General features: G+C 42.8%; 1 protein-coding gene across 11 annotated transcripts in view; it reads right to left on the reverse strand.

Moving 5' to 3' along the window:
• NFX1 (nuclear transcription factor, X-box binding 1) overlaps positions 1–20,219 on the reverse strand; it is a 63,942-nt gene extending 43,723 nt beyond the window's left edge. For 4 of the 11 annotated variants that reach the window (XM_042243102.1, XM_042243101.1, XM_042243100.1 and 1 more), the window contains exons 1-6: positions 20,134–20,219; positions 17,294–17,374; positions 15,625–16,623; positions 6,300–6,458; positions 4,871–4,948; positions 1,209–1,314 (exon numbers count right to left, since the gene is read on the reverse strand). In XM_042243102.1, the coding sequence (XP_042099036.1) occupies positions 1,209–1,314; positions 4,871–4,948; positions 6,300–6,458; positions 15,625–16,623; positions 17,294–17,374; positions 20,134–20,158 (1,448 nt within the window). In that variant the 5' untranslated portion in view covers positions 20,159–20,219. The remainder of the gene's footprint in view (positions 1–1,208; positions 1,315–4,870; positions 4,949–6,299; positions 6,459–15,624; positions 16,624–17,293; positions 17,375–20,133) is intronic. The other 7 variants (XM_004004144.5, XM_012118454.4, XM_060409150.1 and 4 more) reach the window with 2 other exon arrangements.
• Between the last annotated feature and the right edge of the window lie 6 nt (positions 20,220–20,225).

The following is a 20,225-nucleotide window of genomic DNA, read 5'->3' on the forward strand; positions in this document are numbered from 1 at the left end:
GATGCAGACAGAGACCAGACTTGTGGACAGAGGGGGAAGGAGAGGGTGGAACAAACAGAGAAGGTGACATGGAAATATATACACTACCACAAGAGAAACAGCCAGCCAGCGGGAATTTGCTGTATGACCCAGGGAGCTCACACCAGTGCTCCGTGACAATCTAGAGGGGTCAGATGGGTTGGGAGGAGGGAGGGAGGTTCAAGAGGGAGGGGACATGTGTACCTATGACTGATGCATGTTGATGTATGGCAGAAACCAACACAATATTGTAAAGCAATTATCCTTCAATTAAATAAAATTTTTAAAAAACCAAACAAAAATACTACAAAGCTTAGACCCAACCCTGGGAGATTCTGGTTTAACTGCTCTGAGGCAGAGACTGGGCGCTTGTGTTTTAAAATGCTCCTTTAATGACTGACCATCTGGTCTGCATCACAGTTGGTGTCCTCTGATAGTCACAACAGGGGCCCATTTCTATTGAAGGCTTCGGGAAGATAATTCATGCAAGGGTTAATTTTTTATTACTGAATTTACTCAAAATGTCAATTGAGGGAAGGAATAGATGAGTCTCTGGATTCTGATCTAGGAAAGCAGTCAAAGGAAGAGGAGGGGCTGACTGCCCAGCAGATGGCAGACCATGCTCTTTAGACCAGTCTGAACAGCTCTCCCACTGACGGTCCCCAGCACCACCCCCACATGGTGATCACAAGACCTCTGAACCAACTCCTGTTCCTGCAACAGAAAACTAGATAACAGCAGAAGCAACACTCTGGTGTCTGTATTACTCTTAGATTTGGGTGATAAAAGCAAGTGTTACCATTTTTGACCACTTACCATGTGCCAGGCTCTGGGCCAAGTCTCTTAAGTGTGTTAATTTAATATTCACAGAACTCTGCAACTAGTTTTGATCATATCATTATTACCTTGCAGGTTCAGACACTGAGGCTCAGAGAAGTAATTTGTCCAACATCACATAACTGTTAAGTGATGAACATAGGAATTAAACCTACATCTGAAGTCAGCCTGTAGAAATTTATTTGTAACTGATCAACTGTTTATTATGGTTCATTTCTTTTCTCATCTGTAAAATGGAGATGATAAACATCTATACATCACTGGGCTATGGTTAGGATTCAGCAAGTCAACTTTTGTAGAGTACCTGGCACACAGCAAGTGCTCATCCCCAGGAGTCTAGAGTTCCAACTTACAGGTTACAGGAATGTGGGCAGTCCTGGCCAGGCTGTTTCTTTCTACAGACTTCACCACAACTATGTGGAATTTCATTTCTGCTCCATTCAGGATTCTTTACCTTGCCTAAAACATATCGGATCAGAGAGTTACTGGTATTAATTTCAACTGTTATCCCGCAGACTTCAGTGAAATCACACAATATAACCAGACAGTATGAAACGTGAGTGAGGTTTTCATTAGTTCAATAAACACATTATCCTCAAATAAAAAGTTGAATGTAATGTTACTTGTCAAAAGCTTTACCGAGTATGATAAAGTTGGGATTACCTGGAAAAGACAAACTAGTCATTTTTACTTATGAATATGTCACTTTCACTAATTTAATCTAAGATTTTAAAAACAATCCTTTAAAATAAGTCCTTCTATAAATGGGTCTTTGAATTGACAGCGGAGTATCTACTTTAAGAATCAGAGAGAAGAAATAGGCGAAGACAGCACTGGCAGGGAGGCAGCAGTGATGGAAAGAACGGAGGCTCCCCTGCGTAGCAGGAACTTGCCTATTCTAAAGTTGTAATACAGGCATGAAAGGGTTACAGTTTTATAATCAAATCACTCAAAAAATCTTTAGTAAGCCTCTTTCACGAACTCAGTGCATGGGTAGAAGAGTAAAACTGAGAGGCATGGGACTGCCCCTCGACCTTGAGGAATTCATTCTCACTTGGGCAATTTACACCCTAAATGAAGCCAATTCCTGATCCTTGGCCTCTGCTTTTCTCTCTTGCCAGTCTCTTTCAGAAATCTTGTTCATTTCTGTGAGGTTCAATACACCTAAAGGCCAATGAGTCCTAAATCTTTGTTTTCTACATTGCCCTGAATCTGCAGTTTCAGCCCCACATGTCTGTCTGTCTGCTGAACATCCACGCTTGAGGTTTCAGTCACTTCAAACTGCCTATGTATCTACTAAGTCGGCATCTTTCTTCTTAGGCCCCAACCTCTTCAGGGGTCCCTGCTTCTGTTAGTGACACCATCACGGTCAAGAGTCTCACAAACTCAAAAACTAGAGTCATCCTCCTTTTTCTTCTATATTCTGTTTAATCACCAAATCTTGTCAATTTTCCTGCACAGTGTACCTCCCACTGCGTCTCCCTCCACCTCAACTCCTGCTCCTCCTCTACTGGCCAGAACCTCATCTCCACACTATCAGAAAAACCTCCCTGACTCTGTGCTTTCTTGCTTCAACATGGTGCCCAGGTTTTCTCCTACATCTTCCAATGGCCCCACCTCCTTCCCTGACTCTAAAAGGTGGTTCTTTCCCCTTCATCTGCCAGGGTTCTGCATTATCGACTTCTTTTCCCTCATTACCCTTTCACCTACTAGCGTCTCATCTATTGCTCTCAAGTGCGACTATCATCCCTAAATCCTGATCTTTCTTCAAATATTCCTCACTTCCTGTAGAACACCTTTCACTGGTTGTCTTACTCCTCCAACTAAACATTTCTAAATTGAATTCACTTGTCTCCACCAAACCTGGTTCTCTTGACCTGCCCGTTTCTGTTCTCGGTATCACCATTTCCAAAAGCGTGAAACTCTGGAGCCACGTTTGGGTTCCTTCCTTTCCCACTGTTGTTAATTCCTGTTTACCTTTGAAATTTTACACTCTTTCCTTTCTGTCCCACTCTAAAACCCATTCTAGACTTTCACCATTCTTCACCTGAGTTATTATAAGTCCCCAAACTCTTTAGGTCCCAAAATACTTTACTCATTGCCGCCAGACTGATCTTCATAAAGAATCACTTTAATGTCCTCAGTGGCTTCCCACAGCCTGATAAATGAAGTCCCAACATCTAGGCCTGGCATGAAGAAGTCACCCCTACCTTTCCAGTCATCTCTTACTCCTCCACCTTCATAGACCCTGGGCTCCATAACTGGATGACTCCTCACAACAGACTCTAAGCCTTGTTGGTTTTAAACCTAGTTTCCAAGCCCATTTCCAAGCCCCTTTAATATCACCTCCTTCATGAAGGCCCCCTTTATCATCCAGCCAGAAGTCACAGGCTCTGTACTTCAAGTAGAACAGCAAGTTAATTGTGTCTTAAATCTTAGCCTCTAACCTCTGGGAAGTCAATTAATAGTCTCATTCCTCTGTTTCTTCATGGTGCCTGGTACGTTAATAAGTTCTCAATAAAGTCACTCAGGTCATCTTGACCTTCACCCTTACATTCTTTTACCTTCTTAGGTTCTCATATACAGTGTGTCAGTGAAGGCTTTAACAAGATTTTAAATTTCATCATGGTGCTTCATGCTTAAAAATCCTTTAAAATAATTAAGCCTTGGTATTGGTCTTAATTGCCCAATTTACAATTGATCTCTTGCTGCCTTTCTGGGAGTACATTCAAGAATATTCATTCCTTCAACTAATACTAATTCAGTATCTACTAAGCCTCAGATTTTCGCAATGAAAAATGAGACCAGCAGAACTGGATAAGAGTGGCCAAAGTGGGAGTGGAGATGAGAAAGGGAGGTTTTCTTTGGAAGAGGATGGTTGGGGTAAGATCTTGAATGAAACAGTGGATGCGGATTTAAAGAAAAGAAGATAGCTGAGTTCACAAAGAGGTTGAGTCTAGAAGTTAAAAACTGTTGATGGTCAGTGACCAACTCTTGGTGGAAGCTGGCAGTTAACTAACAAGAAGAGAAATGTGAGTAAATTAATCAGAAAAAGGAGGGCAAGCAGAAAAGAAACAGAGCTAGTCATTTCAAGAAGCAAATGGTCAAAAGTAAAAAGGGCTGCTGAGTGGCCAAAAAATTCAAGAATTTATAAAATCAGCCCTGAATTTGGTTAGGAAGGGAGTCATCGATGACTTCTGAATACAGTTTCAGAGAGGTAATGAGGACAGAAGTAAAAATGAAGCAGTTTAAGGAGGGAGAAAAATGGTTAAGAAATATAATCTGAGAAATCAACAGCCAGATGGTAAGTTCAGTTCAGTCGCTCAGTTGTGTCTGATTCTTTGCGACCCCATGGACTGCAGCACACCGGGCTTCCCTATCCATCAGGTGGTAAAGTCTAGCCATTAAAAGACAGGCAGGAAAGAGAGAGAGAGAAAAGACATGTAGGAAATATGTTAGCAACAGATACAAGTATCTAGACCACAAAAAGTGCTTTTCCTAACACATGGAAGAACCAAACTATTCCAAAACAGGAAAAAGTATTCCATAAAGAGGAAGAGCAGAAGGATACAGACTTTGTAATGCTGGCTTACAGAAAATCTCTCTTTATTATAAAGGCCAAAGACTGATTTCTTGGATTAAATAAAGTACACTTCACACTACTCTTCATTCATGTTATTCAAATCTAGAATTTCAAAGTGAGTTACAGTTAGAGGTGAGAAGCAACCTGTACCCACTTCTGCCATCTGATCAGCTCTGATCTAAAGAGAGGACCAAGGAGATCTGGTGGGCATGATGAGAAGGCCTATCTCCAGAACAGTGTGCCAAGAACACAAAGGTCTGTGACTCCCACATGCATGCGATGTCTTACAGACGCTGTAGCTCTGAAGTCTCGTTAGTAACTTCTGAAGCATGCCCAGCACACCGCCTCTCCTGTGCTGGGAAATAAGGTGCAATGCACAAAGTGAAAGCAAAACACATCACTGTATGTTAAAAAAAAAACAAAAAAACTCACCACAGAAGCAAGTATAGGTGTTAGGAACATGTGCAGAAACATTCTGACATGCAGGGCATCTCCAACCGCTCTGGCCATCTGTCAAGAAAAATGAGAGGAAATCAAAATAAATTCCTTACAAAAGCACATGTAATTTAAAACATTTTAAATCTATAGAAAGCCATTGATACCTAAGCAGTGGTAGTAGTTTCCATGTTAACGATCAGACTTTAAAGAAACAAATTGACAATACCGAATGCTTTGCTTAAATATTGGATTTAGGCTTATATTTATAAGGACTTCAAATACTGTGAATAAAGTAGGTATGCATTTCATCCTACTTTTAAAAATTGAGATAGAATCAGCACATAACACTGTGTGAGCTTAAGGTGCACAGCGCATTGATGTGACTCATTTATATATTACAGTATGATTATCACCATGGTCTTAGTTAACATTTCCAGCATTTCATAAAATTGACTTTTTATTTTGCGGGAGAATGTTCTATTACTTTCAGTAGCAAAGTAATCATCTGAACCTTGGTTTGAAAAAAAAGGTAGGATAAAATACTTGAGTACATGCAGGAAAACCCAAATGTTTTCAATTAGAAGCACCGAAGTTCAGAAAGCATATATTATTAATAATACTCGCATTATCCTGCCCAAGAATACTAGAGTGGGTAGCCTATCCCTTTTCCAGGGGATCTTCCCAACCCAGGAATCAAACTGGGATCTCTTGCATTGCAGGTGATTCTTTACCAGCTGAGCTACCAGGGAAGCCCCAGAAAACTTGCGTACATGCAGGAAAACCCAAATGTTTTAAATTAGGAGAGCCAAAGTTCAGAAAGCATATATAATTAATAATATTTGCATTATCCCTTAATATTACTATAACTTCAGGAAAAGCCCACAAAATACTATGGAGAAGATTTGTTAAAGCTATAGCAAACTCAAAATCCTAAGAGTAAATTAAATATTGCTTTCTATAAATTTTTTAAAGCAAACTGTACAAGAAATCTTTTCTAATGAATAAGCTACAAGGATCTATAGTACAACACAAGAATCTACAGTACAACACAAGAAATATAGCCAATATTTCATAGTAACTATAAACGGAATATAACCTTAAAAATTGCGAATAGCTATGCTATACCCCTGAAAGTTACGTAACATTGTATACAAACTATACCTCAATTTTTAAAAAGCTGTTCTCTATAGTTGCTATTTGGATAAAACAAACATTTTCAGTAAAAGCCACTGATTATGTTGTACCTTAAGTATATTTTAATGTGTTATTTTTAGCTGGTTTAAGATTTATAGCTTAATAATGGTCATCCAAAATATGTGCTCAGGACAACATACTCTCCCTGCAGATAAAATACTCAAGGAGAATTAAACCTGAACATACCAAATGGATGAGGAAAACTACTCAGAAGACAGAAACGACTGACCTGCCTGAGATGCTGGAGACCTGGCCCATTTCTTTATGCAGCTCAGATGAAACACATGGTAACAGCTCTGACAGCTCCACACTGGGGCGGTGACACGGACCAGCTCACAGCACACCATGCACTCATAGTTTTCTGTGGTGAGCTGTTCAATTAGAGAACCTGTTTAAAAACAAAACAGAGAAACTCAAACACAGAAAAACAGTCCTTAGTCAACCAAGGATCAGCAAAGCATCTGTAAAGTTTCTGAGTTAGTGCTTTTCCTCTGGAGAAAGCCTGGAATGAAGATACTGCAAGTGACTGATGAAAGGGAAACTGATCTGCTGTAGACACAGATGGATACATTATAAAACTGAATTCTATTACAAAAACCAAGGAATCAGATTCTTTCTTAAAAGTAGGGATATCCTACCTTGCATAGGTTAATATTTCTGAATAACAAAGTTAATTATATTTCCTACCAGTTACCATGCTACATTTGGAAGATTCTGGAGGTAAGAGGAAGCCCATAAAAGAGCAAGATTTAAGTTTGAGACATTCATATATGAAGCTGATTGGGGCATAGGAATGGTCAGTGAGACTTATACTTAGGGTGAATTTTATAGAAAATGCCTACTGACCATTCCAGAACAGCACTGAGTTAGAATTAAAGCACGCAGAAAGGTTAAGTGAAGTATGGAACATACCTGAGAACACTACAATTTTTACCCTGAAGACTGTCTTTTTATTTTACTGTTTCTCTTATTCATTAAATTTATTGCTTGTTAAGAAATCACTACTGTGATGCTTCTAAGTCCAGTCACAGTGAAATCTGACCATTAGGATGCACATACATTTAGTTAAGTGGTGACAGTTGCCAACTTTGAATATCCTACAAATTCCAGCCTTTCCCATGTCTCTTTCATCCCATGTTCAGTATGTTCACAAATCCTGATGGTTATACCTTCAAAACAGATCCAGAATCCAACCTCTGCTGCTATCACTCTGGTCTAAGCCACTATCCACTCACCTGGATTATTACAATGGCCTCCCAACTAGTCTACTTCTGCCCTTGCCCACTTCAGGCTATTCTCACCACAGCCACCAGAGGGAGCCCATCAAATGAAAATTAGAAGATACACTCTTCCGTTCAGAACTTGTCAAAGGTTCCTCCATCAGGTGCCTCTGGAAGCCAAAATCTTTACAAGGCCCTTTACCATCTTCCAGGCCTCACCTGTGACTCCTCTTTCCTTAGGCCACTACTCTGAGACAACACCAGCCTCCTTCCTAGCCCCAAACTGGCAGGCAGGTTCCTGCAGGGAGATTTTTACAATTTGTCCTTCTCTCTGCCTAGCCATTTGCACAACTCAGCTCCTCAGCCCCTTCAGGTGTTTACTCAGAATATGATCTTCTCAACAGGACAGTCTCTGGCCACACTTTAAAACCTGGAACCCACTCCCCTAAGCATGCCATATCTCTCTCGTCTTCTTCCCATCACTTAGGTCTAATATCATATATTTCACTTATTTTACCTTACTTCCTAACTATACATAGAAGGCACTCAATCATACTTGCTGTACGAATAAAAGAAAGTAATAAATGACAGTAAAAGGCTCTAGCAAGACACTAGAAAGGGAGACAGTATAATTCTTTCACCAACATTTCAGTTTTATCAAAATGTGTAACACATGTAAAACAGGGCACTAACCAAGAATAGCTCTGTGCCAGTGAACTATCACATTTCAGGTGTAAGACTCTCGTCCGGGCTGGGTGCAGCCCATCCTGACACTGGCCCTTCTTCACTCCCAAGCCCCATCCCACTAGAGCTCCTCCACCATCCCTCAGTCACGGCTGCTGTCTACTTTATGCTTAGACTTTGACAGCACGCCAGTAAAGAGAGTAACAACCCAGTGAAGTCATCAGAAGAAGAGAGACCTCTCTGTAGAAGTGCCTACAAACTTTTCAGATACACCAATAAATTATTAAAAACAAAATACCTAAAACAATCCTAACTTGAAAAATCCAATTGTAAAAAGACATTTTTTGAGGCAAACAGGGAAATTCAGTTGTAGACTGGGTATTAGATGATTTCAAGGAATTAATTATCACTAACTTTGTTAAGCACAATAATGGCACTGTGATTATGTAAGAAAATGGCCATATTATTAAAAGAGATGTAACCTAAAATACATGAAGGTGAAATAATCTGATATCTGGAATTTAATTTAAAATATATCAGAAAAAAGGGGGGGAGACTGTTTAAATATTAATGCATATCTATTTACGGCATATATACATTAATTTAAAGTTTACCAAAATTACTTAATGAGTGGGAAATATTTATAATAAGCAAAAAAGGATAAAACATGTTTATTATATGATTTCAACTATGTAAAACTGAGCACTGAAAAATTCTTTAAGGAAACAGATTAAAAGGTCAAAGCTGATTACATCTGGATGGTGGAAAGAAAAGTAAAATTACTTACCTATCAACTTTAGTAAGCCACCTTATTTAAAGCAGCTGTTTTTAAAAAGCAATGTAAGCATGATCAATGTGTTTACGATGGTCTTGCTGAGTCTGAAGTATATGTCAGGCATCACGTTTATTTGTGTCAGTCTAAGGCCTGTGGCAGAGTTTAGGGGCCGCAGGTAAAGGTTTTTAAGTCAGTACAGCACAGAGGTGGACTTCTCAGGTGGCTCAGTGATAAAGAATCTGTGTGCTAATGCAGGAGACATGGGTTCGACTGCTGGGTCAGGAAGATTCCCTGGGAATCTCCCCAGACTCGGGAAGAGCTTCAGGAAGAGAATTTGGAGGAGCAGATGTAAAAAGGTTGATGAAAGGAAATAAGGAGATCTCAGAATGAAAGAAAAGGAAGAACAGGCATAGATGTCTCTGAAGTTGCAAAAAGTTGAGAAAAGTATGTCCTTTCTTAAGTGATGACCTCCCCTTCCTCAGCGAAGTAAAAGGCAAGGAGGTCTGCTGAGGTCGGGAGATCAGTGAATGTCAGGAAGGTCTGAATAAGTGTGGGAAGGGTTTGTAGTAGTCTTAAATGAAAATGGGAAGGACAGCTGCCCAAGGTCATTTAAGGGGAAGTGGGCAATGAAAGCCAACTGAGCTGGATGGAGTGAGCGAGCGTACATGCATGCTCCTTCACTTCACTGGTGTCTGACTCTTTGCAACCAAATGGACTGTAGCCTGCAAGGCTCCTCTGTCCATGGGATTCTCGAGGCAAGAATACTGGAGTGGGTTGCCGTGCCCTCCTATAGGGGATCTTCCTGACCCAGCGATGGAACCCACATCTCCTGTGGCTGCCGCACTGCAGATGAATTCTTTATCACCAAGCCACTGGGGGAGGCCCAAACTGGAGACCACTATTTAAAAATATTCACTGAGAAGCAACAATGTATTGGGGTGGCCAAAAAGTTTGCTTGGGTTTTTCTGTAACATCTTATGAAAAACCCAAATGAACTTTTTGGCCAACCCAATACTAGATACTAAGGATATACAGTGAACAAAACAGAAAAGAATCTTCTCCCCTTAGGGAGTTTGCCATCTTATGGTGGAAGGTAGCCAATAAACAAATGAATATTGAAAATAAGCAGTATCAACAAATAGTGACAAGTGCTATGGAGAAAAATAAGCCAGGCAGAGATTAGTGAGAGGCGGGTGGGGGAAGTATTAAGAGTTTGAAATAGGGTGATCAGGAAGGCTTCCCTCAGAGGGTGAATGAACACCGAGTCTGTACTGTTACACAATTTCCTGGAATGGCCTTCTGTCACCCAGACAGGGTAGAAAAGCTGGATGCAGCAACCATCCAGGGTTGGGATTCCTCAAAATGTCCTGGCAGAAGGGTCAACACTTCAAATGACATACAGCAAGGCCCAGCCTGAAGCGGGGAATGAAGAAGGGAAGGAGACTGACAGAACTGGCAGTGGGTGGAAGAGACTGGGAGAGCCAAAAGGACAGGAGGCTGTGGTCAGAAGGCAGCACACAGGACGTTGGGATTGCAGAGACGGGGCATCCCCAGGGTCATTTCCCTGGTAGTGGATGTGGAGGAGGAATGATGTGCAGGTTACTGCAGTTGGCAAGACCAAAAAACCCATATGACCATTCAAGTCACCCAGAACAACAGCAGGATTTATGGTAAATCAGTAGTTCTCAAACTTGAAACTGCATGAGAATCACCTGGAGGCTTCTTAAAAGAAGAGATTACTGGGCCCCATACCCACAATTTTTGTTTACGAAGTCTGAGGTGAGGCCTAAAAATGTGCATTTCTAACAAGTTCCCAGGTGTTGCTGATGCCTGCTGATCTGGACTATACCTTGAAAACCACTGGGGCAGAGAAAAGATAAGAGGCTAGATGCATTAATAAATGAGGGTTGGGAGGTTTGGAGGCTAACAGATGACAAAGATGAGACATGAAGGTGGAGAGAAAAGGTTCTGTAGCATTAGCTTCAAATGATACAAAGGTAGAACAAAAATAGTGTAGAAATGACCCTGGGGAAGGAGTGTGCTCTTCCCATCTTCCAGAATCTAAGGTGAGTGGGATAAGTGAAAAGAGCAGACTCTAAAGTTGTAAGGAAAGGGGTGACCCGAGAGGAGGCCACGGGTCATTTAAGAGGGGGCACAGCTGAAACAATTTAAGGATGTAGGGGATTTCATTACCGCAGAATGAGGAATCCAGACAGCTGGGAGGACCAGGCAGTGCTGGTCCCTCAGTACAGAGTGAGGGTGAACAAAGGCGGCTCTCAGAGAGCCATGGAGGCGTATCTAGGGTGAGCCTCTCTCCATTCCAATCAAGCTTTCATCTCTACTGCTCCACTAGAACCGCTCTTAGCAAGACCAACAACCTTCAGATGGCCAAATACAATGGTCAGTATGCAGCCATCCTTCTGCGCTGATCAACAGCATTTGGCACAACTGATCACTCCCTCCTCTTTGAGTTTCTTTCTTTGGTGTTTAGAACGTTTCACCTCCTAGTTCAGTTTACTCTTTTTCCACTTCCCTTACTGGATGCTCATTTTACAGCCAGGATGAAGTAGGCTCCATCCTCACTCTTTTTCTAACTGCACTCACACCTTAGGTGACCTCCTCTAGTCCGTTAAACACCATCTGTACACTGACAATGCCCAAATTTAAGTCTCTAGTCCATATCTCTTCCCTGAATTTTATATCCGACTCTCTACTTAACAGATCTATTGTCCAGTAGACAACTGAATTCTAACAAATTTAAGCAAATTCTTTATCTTTCCTGAACAAGGAGGAGACAAAGCAAAAGATACGCAAAAACACCTTTTCCAACAAGAAACTGTCATAGATTGGAGGAGGCTAAGGACACATGCTGATTAAATGCAATGTGGTATCCTGGATTGGATCCTGGAGCAGAAAAAGGATATTAAAGGAAAAACTGGTGAAATCCAAATAAAGTCTGGGGGAACCCCTGGCAGTCCAGTGGTTAGAGTCCAAGGCTTGGGTTCAATCCCTGGTTGGGGAACTAAGCTCCTGCAAGCCTTGCAAAGAAAAAAAAAACCACCACCCACAAAGTGTGAAGTTTAGTTAACACCATGGTACTAGTGTTAATTTCTTGTTTCGACAAAGATGTTAACATTAGAGGAAGCTAGGTGAAGAATATATGGGAATACTCTGTACTACTTTTGCAATCTTTCTGTAGGTTTATAATTATTCCAAACTAAAAACTTTAAAAACAAAACACCACTTTCTCTCCCAAGCGTGAGTGGTATCTCGCCTTCTGAACTGCTCAAGCACATCCTGGACTCCTCTCGTTTTTCTCCATCCAACATCCAATCTATCTGTAAATCCTGTCCACTTCATCTTCCAAACACACCCAGGATCTAACCAATTCTTACCTCTTCTACCACTACTACCTTAATCCATGTCTCCATCAAGTACCTGAATTGCTGCAAAAGCCTCCTAACTCATCCATTTGCATCCTTAGAGCCCACTCCCTATACAGCAAGCTGGGTGATCATTTCAGATCATCTCTTCCCCGCAAAGTCTCCCAGCCTCCTAGCTGCATCTCATCGTCTGACTCAGAACCAAATCTAAGAGCCTCACACAACCCTGCCTCTGCAGTCTCTCTGACCTCCTCTCCTACCCACCTCTTCACTGCTCACAACGCTGTCCCTCCCACCCCGATTTACACTTGCTTCTCTACTTAAAATGTTCTTCTCCAGAAAGCCATGTGGCGCACTTCTGCACTTCCTTCCCGTCTCTGTTCAAATGCCTCCTCATGAAAGAGACCAACCTATGTAAACTGGCACCCCTGTTACTCTGTCCTCTTAATCTGCCTTGTATTTTAGTTCTTATCATCACCTGACTGGCTAAAATATTTAAGTGCTTCTGCCTGTCTCCCCTGCCAGGAATGTAAATGCCATCAGTGCTGTATTCCTAGTACCTAGAACAGTGCTTGGCACAAAGCATTTACTCAATAAAAATGAATAAAGAGGTCTCAAGAGAATGACGGTATGTGACGCCACAAGAGATTCATTAGGCAGAACTTGAGATGGCCTCCAAGACTCCCAGCCCTGGTGTGCATGCCCTGGATAATCTCCCCTTGAGCACGGGAGGAACTGATCTAATCAACTGAATGCTTTTTAAAGAGTCTAGTGATCAAAGACAGAAATCATGTAAAGAATCTGGAGCAGATGGTTTCCTGCAGGCCCTGAAGAAATAAACTACCATGTTGTGAAAAGAACCACGTGGTAAGGAACTGCAGGTCAGCCCTCAGAGCTGAGAGTGACCCCCAGCCAACAGTCAGCAAGAAAATGGGGACCTTGGGACTTCCCTGGCAGTCCAGCATTAAGACTCTGTACTTCCACTGAAGGGGGCACACAGATTTGATCCCTGGTCAGGGAACTAAGATCCTGCATGCCATGTGGTGCTGCCAAAAAAAAAGAGAAATGTGGACCTCAATTCTGTACCCATAAAGAACTAAATCCTATTGGGACTTCCCTCATGGTCCAGTGGCTAAGATACCACACTCCCAATGCAGGGGTCTGGAGTTTGATCCCTGTTTAGGGAACTAGATCCCATGTGCTGCAACCAAGACATGATGCAGTCAAATAAATAAAAAAATATACATTTTTAAAAAAGAACTAAATCCTATCAACAACCAGTGAGCATCAAAGAAGACTCCATCCCTCAGAAAACACTGCATCCCTAGCCAAACTGCAGTCCTCTAAGACCCTGAGTAGAAACTCAGCTAACCCGCATCCAGACTTCTGGTCCATGGACACCGTGACACAGTAAAGCTGTGTTACCTTAGGCCATGACATTTGTGGCAACTCGTTATGAAGCAATAGGAAACTACTAACCAGCCTTGAGAATTCAAAAACAAATCTGGTATAATACTGCCTTGGTTCACACTCATCAAAGTCCCAAGAAGGAGTGCCTGGTGAAGCAGATGAGAACTAGATCACTAGGCTTGTGTAAAAACAGGCCTGGGCAGGGGGCGGCTTCATGTGTTAGGCTGTATGTTACATTAAACTGGAGGGAGACCAGCATGGTCCGTAAGGAAGAGCTGGAGGAATGAACCTACTTATCCTGGATAAAATATATACTCAGGGCAAATGAGAAGGGTCTTCAATACTGCAAAGAACTGACTTGCCATGAGTGGGAGGGAAGCTGAGAGGAGAGAGACTAGTTGCTGTGCAGCTCCAGAGGACAGAAGCTGAACGAGGGGACAGGAAGGATTTACCAGAAAGAAGTTTTCAGCTTAATGTAAAAAAGAACTCTCTAACAGTCAGAGCTGAGTAACTACTGTGTTCTAAGACCTGTGTTGGGCAACAGAGATATAACAATGAAAAGAAAGCTAGTCTTTGCCTTCAAGGAACACGTCAACTGGTGGAGGGCACTGATATGTGAACAAATGATGGTTTCCAGTGGTGATGCTAAGTGCTCCAACAGAAGCATGTATGTGGATGGGGAAGACATGTCACCAGGCAAGCAAAGATCAGTGCTATCTGCGGAGGTGAGAAAACGTTTTCTGGACATGTGACTAAACTATAGCCTTTGAAAAATGAGTATGGGGCTTCCCTGATGGCTCAGTGGTAAAGAATCCGCCTGTCAGTGCAAGAGACGTGGGTTCAATCCCTGGTCTGGGAAGCCATCACATGCCTTGGAGCAACTAAGCCCAGGTGCCACAGCTGCTGAGCCTGTGCTCTAGAGCTCAGAAGCTGCAGTTACTGAAGCCTGCACACCTCAGAGCCCGTGCTCCACAAGAGAAGCCACCGCAATGAGAAGCCTGCACACTGCAACTAGAGCACAGCCCCAGCTCTCCACAGCCAGAGAAAAGCCTGAGCAGCAGCAAAGACCCAGTACAGCCATAAGTAAATAAGGGGATAATGAGTATGAATTCCCCAGTGAGTTGAGTAGTTAGTAGCCAGTGTAGACAGAAGGGACCACATATGTAACCGTGTGGAAAGATGACAGTACCAGAGTCCAGGGAATAAAGTGTGGTGGGGGCTGAAGCAGCAGCAGCAGAGGCTGTTGTGTAAGGCAGAATTTGTAGGTGATGAGAAAAAGTGAACAGAATCAAGCAGGGGAGTGACCCAGCTCCATAAGTGTTTTATAAATATCACTTTTGGGGGGTGTGTAGCATGGCATCCAGGATCTTGGTTCCCCAACCAGGGAGCAAACCCATGCCCCTTGCAGTGGAAACTCAAAGTCTTAACCACTGGACCAACAGGAAAGTCCCAGAAATACCACTTTCTGATGCTAATGTAAGAAGTGAACTAAAAGAGAGAAACTGGAGATGGCAAGATTAGTCAGGAACTGTTCCGACCGAGCAGACAAGAGATGATGCACAGGCTGGAACTAGAAGTAGTAGAGACATTACCATCCCTACTTGTTTTTTGACAATTCAAAAAAATCTTGTAGCCAAACATCTATATCACCCATATCTGTGCTTTTTAAAACCCTTACTAATTTCCTTATTTGTTAAGAAAAACATTCCTTATTTGTATTTGCTTATAATATATAATGGAGAAAGAAATGGTAATCCACTCCAGTATTCTTGCCTGGGCAATCCCATGGACAGAGGAGCCTGGTGGGCTACAATCCATGGGGTCACAAAGAGTTGGACACAATGGAGTAACTAACACTTTCACTTTTTTGATATGTAAAAACTAAGTAAGTGGCTATCTCCTGGGAAGAGGAGCAGGTGGTGGCAGGACCCAAGCAGACGATGAACAAGAACAGAAAGACTTTCTACCGTGTACCTTTTTATATTTTCTGGTTTCTAAATTGTATGAGTGTATTACCAATTCATAAATTAAAATTAAAAAAAGGAAGAAAGAAAACATTTCCACCAGTTTAGGTAGGCTTACCTGTGTGTGTTTCCACATTCTTTAGCATGTGGTTCTGTTTGCCTCGGGGAAAAGATGCTACCTGAGGATCCTGCCTCCTTACAGCACATTTCTCTGGGTCAGCCCTTCTAGAAGACCTGCTGACGACTGCCAAGTTCCCACTGTCACAGGCGGACTTTGCTGGCCTTTCATTAAGATCATCCTTTGGAATGGAGGCCATGTTGTCTCTGGACCCTGTGTTTGTATGTCGTTGGCTCTCCTGTTTTGGTGGATTCCTGCCTGGTCGTGGCCTGGCTCCCTCCACTTCCCAGGGAGACCTTTTCTGTGGGTGTCTTCTCTGCTCGCCGCGTCTGGCCCCATCCGCTACTACTTTTCTAGAGGAAGCATCCGAAGAGTCAGGGTGGATAACCCCTGCTGGTTTGGTGTTTTCAGGTCCTGCCTCCTCAGGTTTGGGAGTCATTCTGTGAACCCACTCACTTTTGAGTTTCCCCTTGACTTTTGGTCCTCTCCCATAGCTGTATATAAATTGGGTTGCTTTCTTGGGTTTTGCTCCCCTTGGATCTGCACCGACAATTTCCTTCTCACTCTCGGAAGGACTGTGCTCTCTGAGGTTTGTCCCACTCTCTGACTTGGCCACGCTTTCTAGGCCAGGTGCATCTGAGGTCTGGTCAGTGAGGCCCTGTGCTCTCTTGACTCTGATATGCTGCTTTTCACTCCTCAATTTCTGCCAAGGTTGATTCTGAAGGCCATGGTTCTTGAGAGATTTGTTAGTAACAGAGGACTGGAAAGAAGTCTGCTGACTCTTAGGTTTGCCTCCCAAAGGATGAAAACTGTGCTGATGAACAGCAGAGATGTCATCATAAGAGATCTGCCTGGAAAGGTGACAGGGAGGTGGTGAACTGTAATTTCTTCTACCAATTCTATTAGAATCTAGTCTCCTTTGACTCCCACAGTACAGACCAGAATTTTTTCTCTCCTGAGGAATGAACTCAGCAGCATCCGTATTGAACTTAAAAGCACCTAGGACATAAGAAATAGACACATAAGTAATTAATTGGTCACTCATGAAGCCCCAGAGACTGTAAGCCAGACCTAAGAGTTCTCTTCCTAAGGACTTTGTATAAAATAGTCTCCGCACAAGGCCTGTGTTTTCTGTGAAGGTGGTGGGTTCAAGTTGCTTGTGGAAGACTGACTGGCAGCCTTACCGACGGCCACTGCTGAACTGCTAAGTAAAACTGTTCACCTGGGCTATCAGGCATTAGTTATAAATGTGTTTATTTCTATTGAGAAATGTAAGGTCAGCGAACAGTTCAGGGATGAGACATCAATCAGTAGGTTCCATGTGGTCTTTCAAAACTCTAAGGTAGCATTGCGTAATATTAAGTTAACAGGCTTTGGAGTCAGCGAAAATTAGTTTAAAGCCTGACCCTCCAGTTTATAGTATTAGCTCAGGAAAATCATTTGCTCGCTTTTAGCCTGAGTTTCCACATACATGACAAAAGCTGATAATACTATTTCAAAGGGTCATTGTGGAATTTAAGTGAAGACTTCACATAGACGTACTTAGCAGGAAGAATACATCCCACCTCATCCCCCCTGAAATGTATTTTAGGTTTTCCATACATAACCTCTGTTAATACAGTCAGAATCCCAGAGTCTCAAAAATTAAGCCTATGCCCCTTCAACCTACTCATCCATCCCCCACCTCCGCAGGCCACATGCTTCCTTGTAGTCAAGTTTGTCCCTGAAGTCCAAAGATGAAACAATTCGCCTAAGGATACAAAACCAGATAGCAGCAAAGTCAGACTATGCCTAGTATATAAAATATTCTCTGAATCAGCAGGGCCTGGGAGATGGATTTAAGTCCCCGTCCATCACTTGTGTTTTTATGCAATTTATTTAATCCCAGTTATGGAATAGTAAGAATCCCTACATCAAAGAATTGCTATGAAAATTAAAGCAAGGTTAGTAACAAGTATAAAGTGGCTAAAATAGTGCTTTATTATTGCCGTTAAGATTACAGACTATCTGAAACAGATCTGACCACAAAAGGCTTCAGTGCACAGCCTGCGAGTTTCAGGTTTAATAATAAGCCCTAACATTTATTAGGTACTTGCACTATTCTAAGCACTCTGCATACGTTAATTCATTTAATCCTTACATTCCCGATGAGAAAACTGAGACTCGGTAAACAGTAACTTCCCCAAGGCCAAAGGGGTATTCCAGAGCAGATTCAGAATTCAGGCCATGTGACCCTAGAGACCACGCTCTTAAATTACACTCCATTGACAGAAGTTGGGTAGCAGGTACCATAGAAACATATACTTAAGAACTGAGCGAGATCATAAAGGTAACCTCTCACTCAATCCAGGATTTGTCCGCAAAGCTTTCACACAGGCAGGATTCTGAGGATGGGGTTGGAGAGCCTTACAAAATGGCAAGAGGATTAGACAAATTCAGAAGCTGGCAGAGAAGGTGTTCTGGATACATAAGAGAGAACTTAAGGGGGGAATGGGTAAATTAGACCAAGTAGGTATTGTGTAGTTTTCTCCTGCTCTAAGAAGCAAGGTTGTAAGAGGGGCAGAAAAAGGTCAGTAAAGTGGTCCAGAATAGCCATGTTAAAGGATACGAAGAGGGTGTTTTCATGTTAACCAGCAAAGAGTTGACTCAACTTGAGAATCTAGACAGAGCAGCATCTATTCATATAAAGTCTGTGTTCCACCAAATGTGAAGTAGTGGACAAAGCCCTCAGATCATTCAGGGATACGAGGAAGGGGAAAAGGGCACAGGAAAATGGACACAAAAATCTGAGACACCTTTATTTTTTCACTATTTTGAGCAGCTGAAATTACTAAATAGGATATCTCATCCCCAAGGCTTGGCTACAGTGCAAGTGGTACTAGAGATCCAAGATAATAACATAGTGGGTGACCTACAGGTGAGTGGAGCAGAGTAAGGAAAAATCCAACTGCAGATTATAAAGTCCAGAGACAAAGTTGGCACTGGAGAGTCTATCCAGGGGTAAAAAGATACCCCTTGGTGTTTCAGGAAAACAGCAGGTAAGAGAATTACACTGGAGTGAGGATGGAGGTGTGGGCTAGAGATAATGCTGAAATAAGAACATGGAATAGGAACTAAGGCCAAAGCAAACTAAGGCAGAGAAGAAAAAGTGGGGAGGTCTTTGGATTACCAGACTTTGCCTCAATAGATGAGACAGAGGTTGTAACCTGGAGAGCAACACCAGAGGCCAAAAATAAGATTCATAACTAGCCCCACTCATTTCTGCTTCAAACACTGAATGGTGCAGAAATGGGCCAGATGCAGGATAGGAAGACCAAGGGATCCAATTAAGGGGATCTGGGGAAAGAGTGAGTGGGAGAAAAACAAAACACCAGGCTAAATGTGGTCCCTACCTCCAAGATGAATTAATACCTAAATCAGGACTAGGGTAAACAAACAAAAAATGGACTAGGGTACACCAATGCAGTGTGTTAGCCAACGTTTTTGACCAAGATCCACAGTAACAAATACATTTTACCTGCCACCAAGCACACAAATACATACATAGGCTTCTTGGTGCCCCAACAGCTGGTAGGCAGCAGAACTAAGACTCAAATTAATGACTGTTCACGACCCTCATGCTGCAAATTGCTGCCCTGTTTTTCAGAAAGAGTGGATCATGAAATCAAATTATGTAGTGGGTTGTGACAAGACTATTTTCAAACGAAATATGCAGTATAGAGTATATTGGAGATAATAAGGAAAACCACTGCTTCCTGAAATTTTTGGTTCGTTTTTATATTCGTGTGCGCTGAGATCACTATGTTAAATGCTCCTTTTCCGTCACTGTCCAAAGAGTTGGGAAAACAAAGATCCAAGGTACCCTGAAGTAACTGGAAATTGTGTTACATTAACAGCCAGATGAGGTTGTCTCTATGTGCAGTTGTCTCTACATATAGAGACAACTCTGGGAGGGGAAGTAAGCTAACAATTGTGTAACACGTACAGTAGCGGCGGGAACCTTCACAGTAATTGATTTATTTACTCCCAAGTCACAGATGAGGAAAACGAGCCTTCACATTGCGAGCTCATGGCAAGCTGAGACTGGAAACCACGAGTGTTCGGCTCGCGCCCGCGCTGCTGCCCTAGGACGCACGAATACATCTCAAGCGCAGCGAGCAATCCCGCCGCGCGTCGAGAGCTAGCCACCGTCACGGGCCGACGCCCGCCTGTCGGATATCACTGCCCCAGGAAGACCGGGATGAGCCCTGGAAAGGGCGGGACACCCGCATCGACTCAGCGGGACAAACCGACTCTCCTTGGAAACCCAGCTGCCGGGCTTCGCCACCAGCCAAGGATGGTTAAGACCTCGGTACGCACGACGCGCGTGGCTTGGCCCTTCCGAGCCACTATCCCCAACCTCTGTACGTGCCACTCTCGCGATACGAATGGCCGGTGCCTTAGGATTCGTCACTGACTCAATTTCCGCTCCCCGAGAGGGGCCCAGTCCTGCGAGGGCCAGTACAGTACCTGAGACAGGAGGCGCCTCCGCCATCCCGTGCCGCAACACCTAAAGCGAGCCCTGCAGGCCAGCGAGCGCTGTCACCCGGTCATGTGCTCTG

Source organism: Ovis aries, chromosome 2, assembly GCF_016772045.2.
Source record: "Ovis aries strain OAR_USU_Benz2616 breed Rambouillet chromosome 2, ARS-UI_Ramb_v3.0, whole genome shotgun sequence".
NCBI classification, from domain to species: domain Eukaryota; kingdom Metazoa; phylum Chordata; class Mammalia; order Artiodactyla; family Bovidae; genus Ovis; species Ovis aries.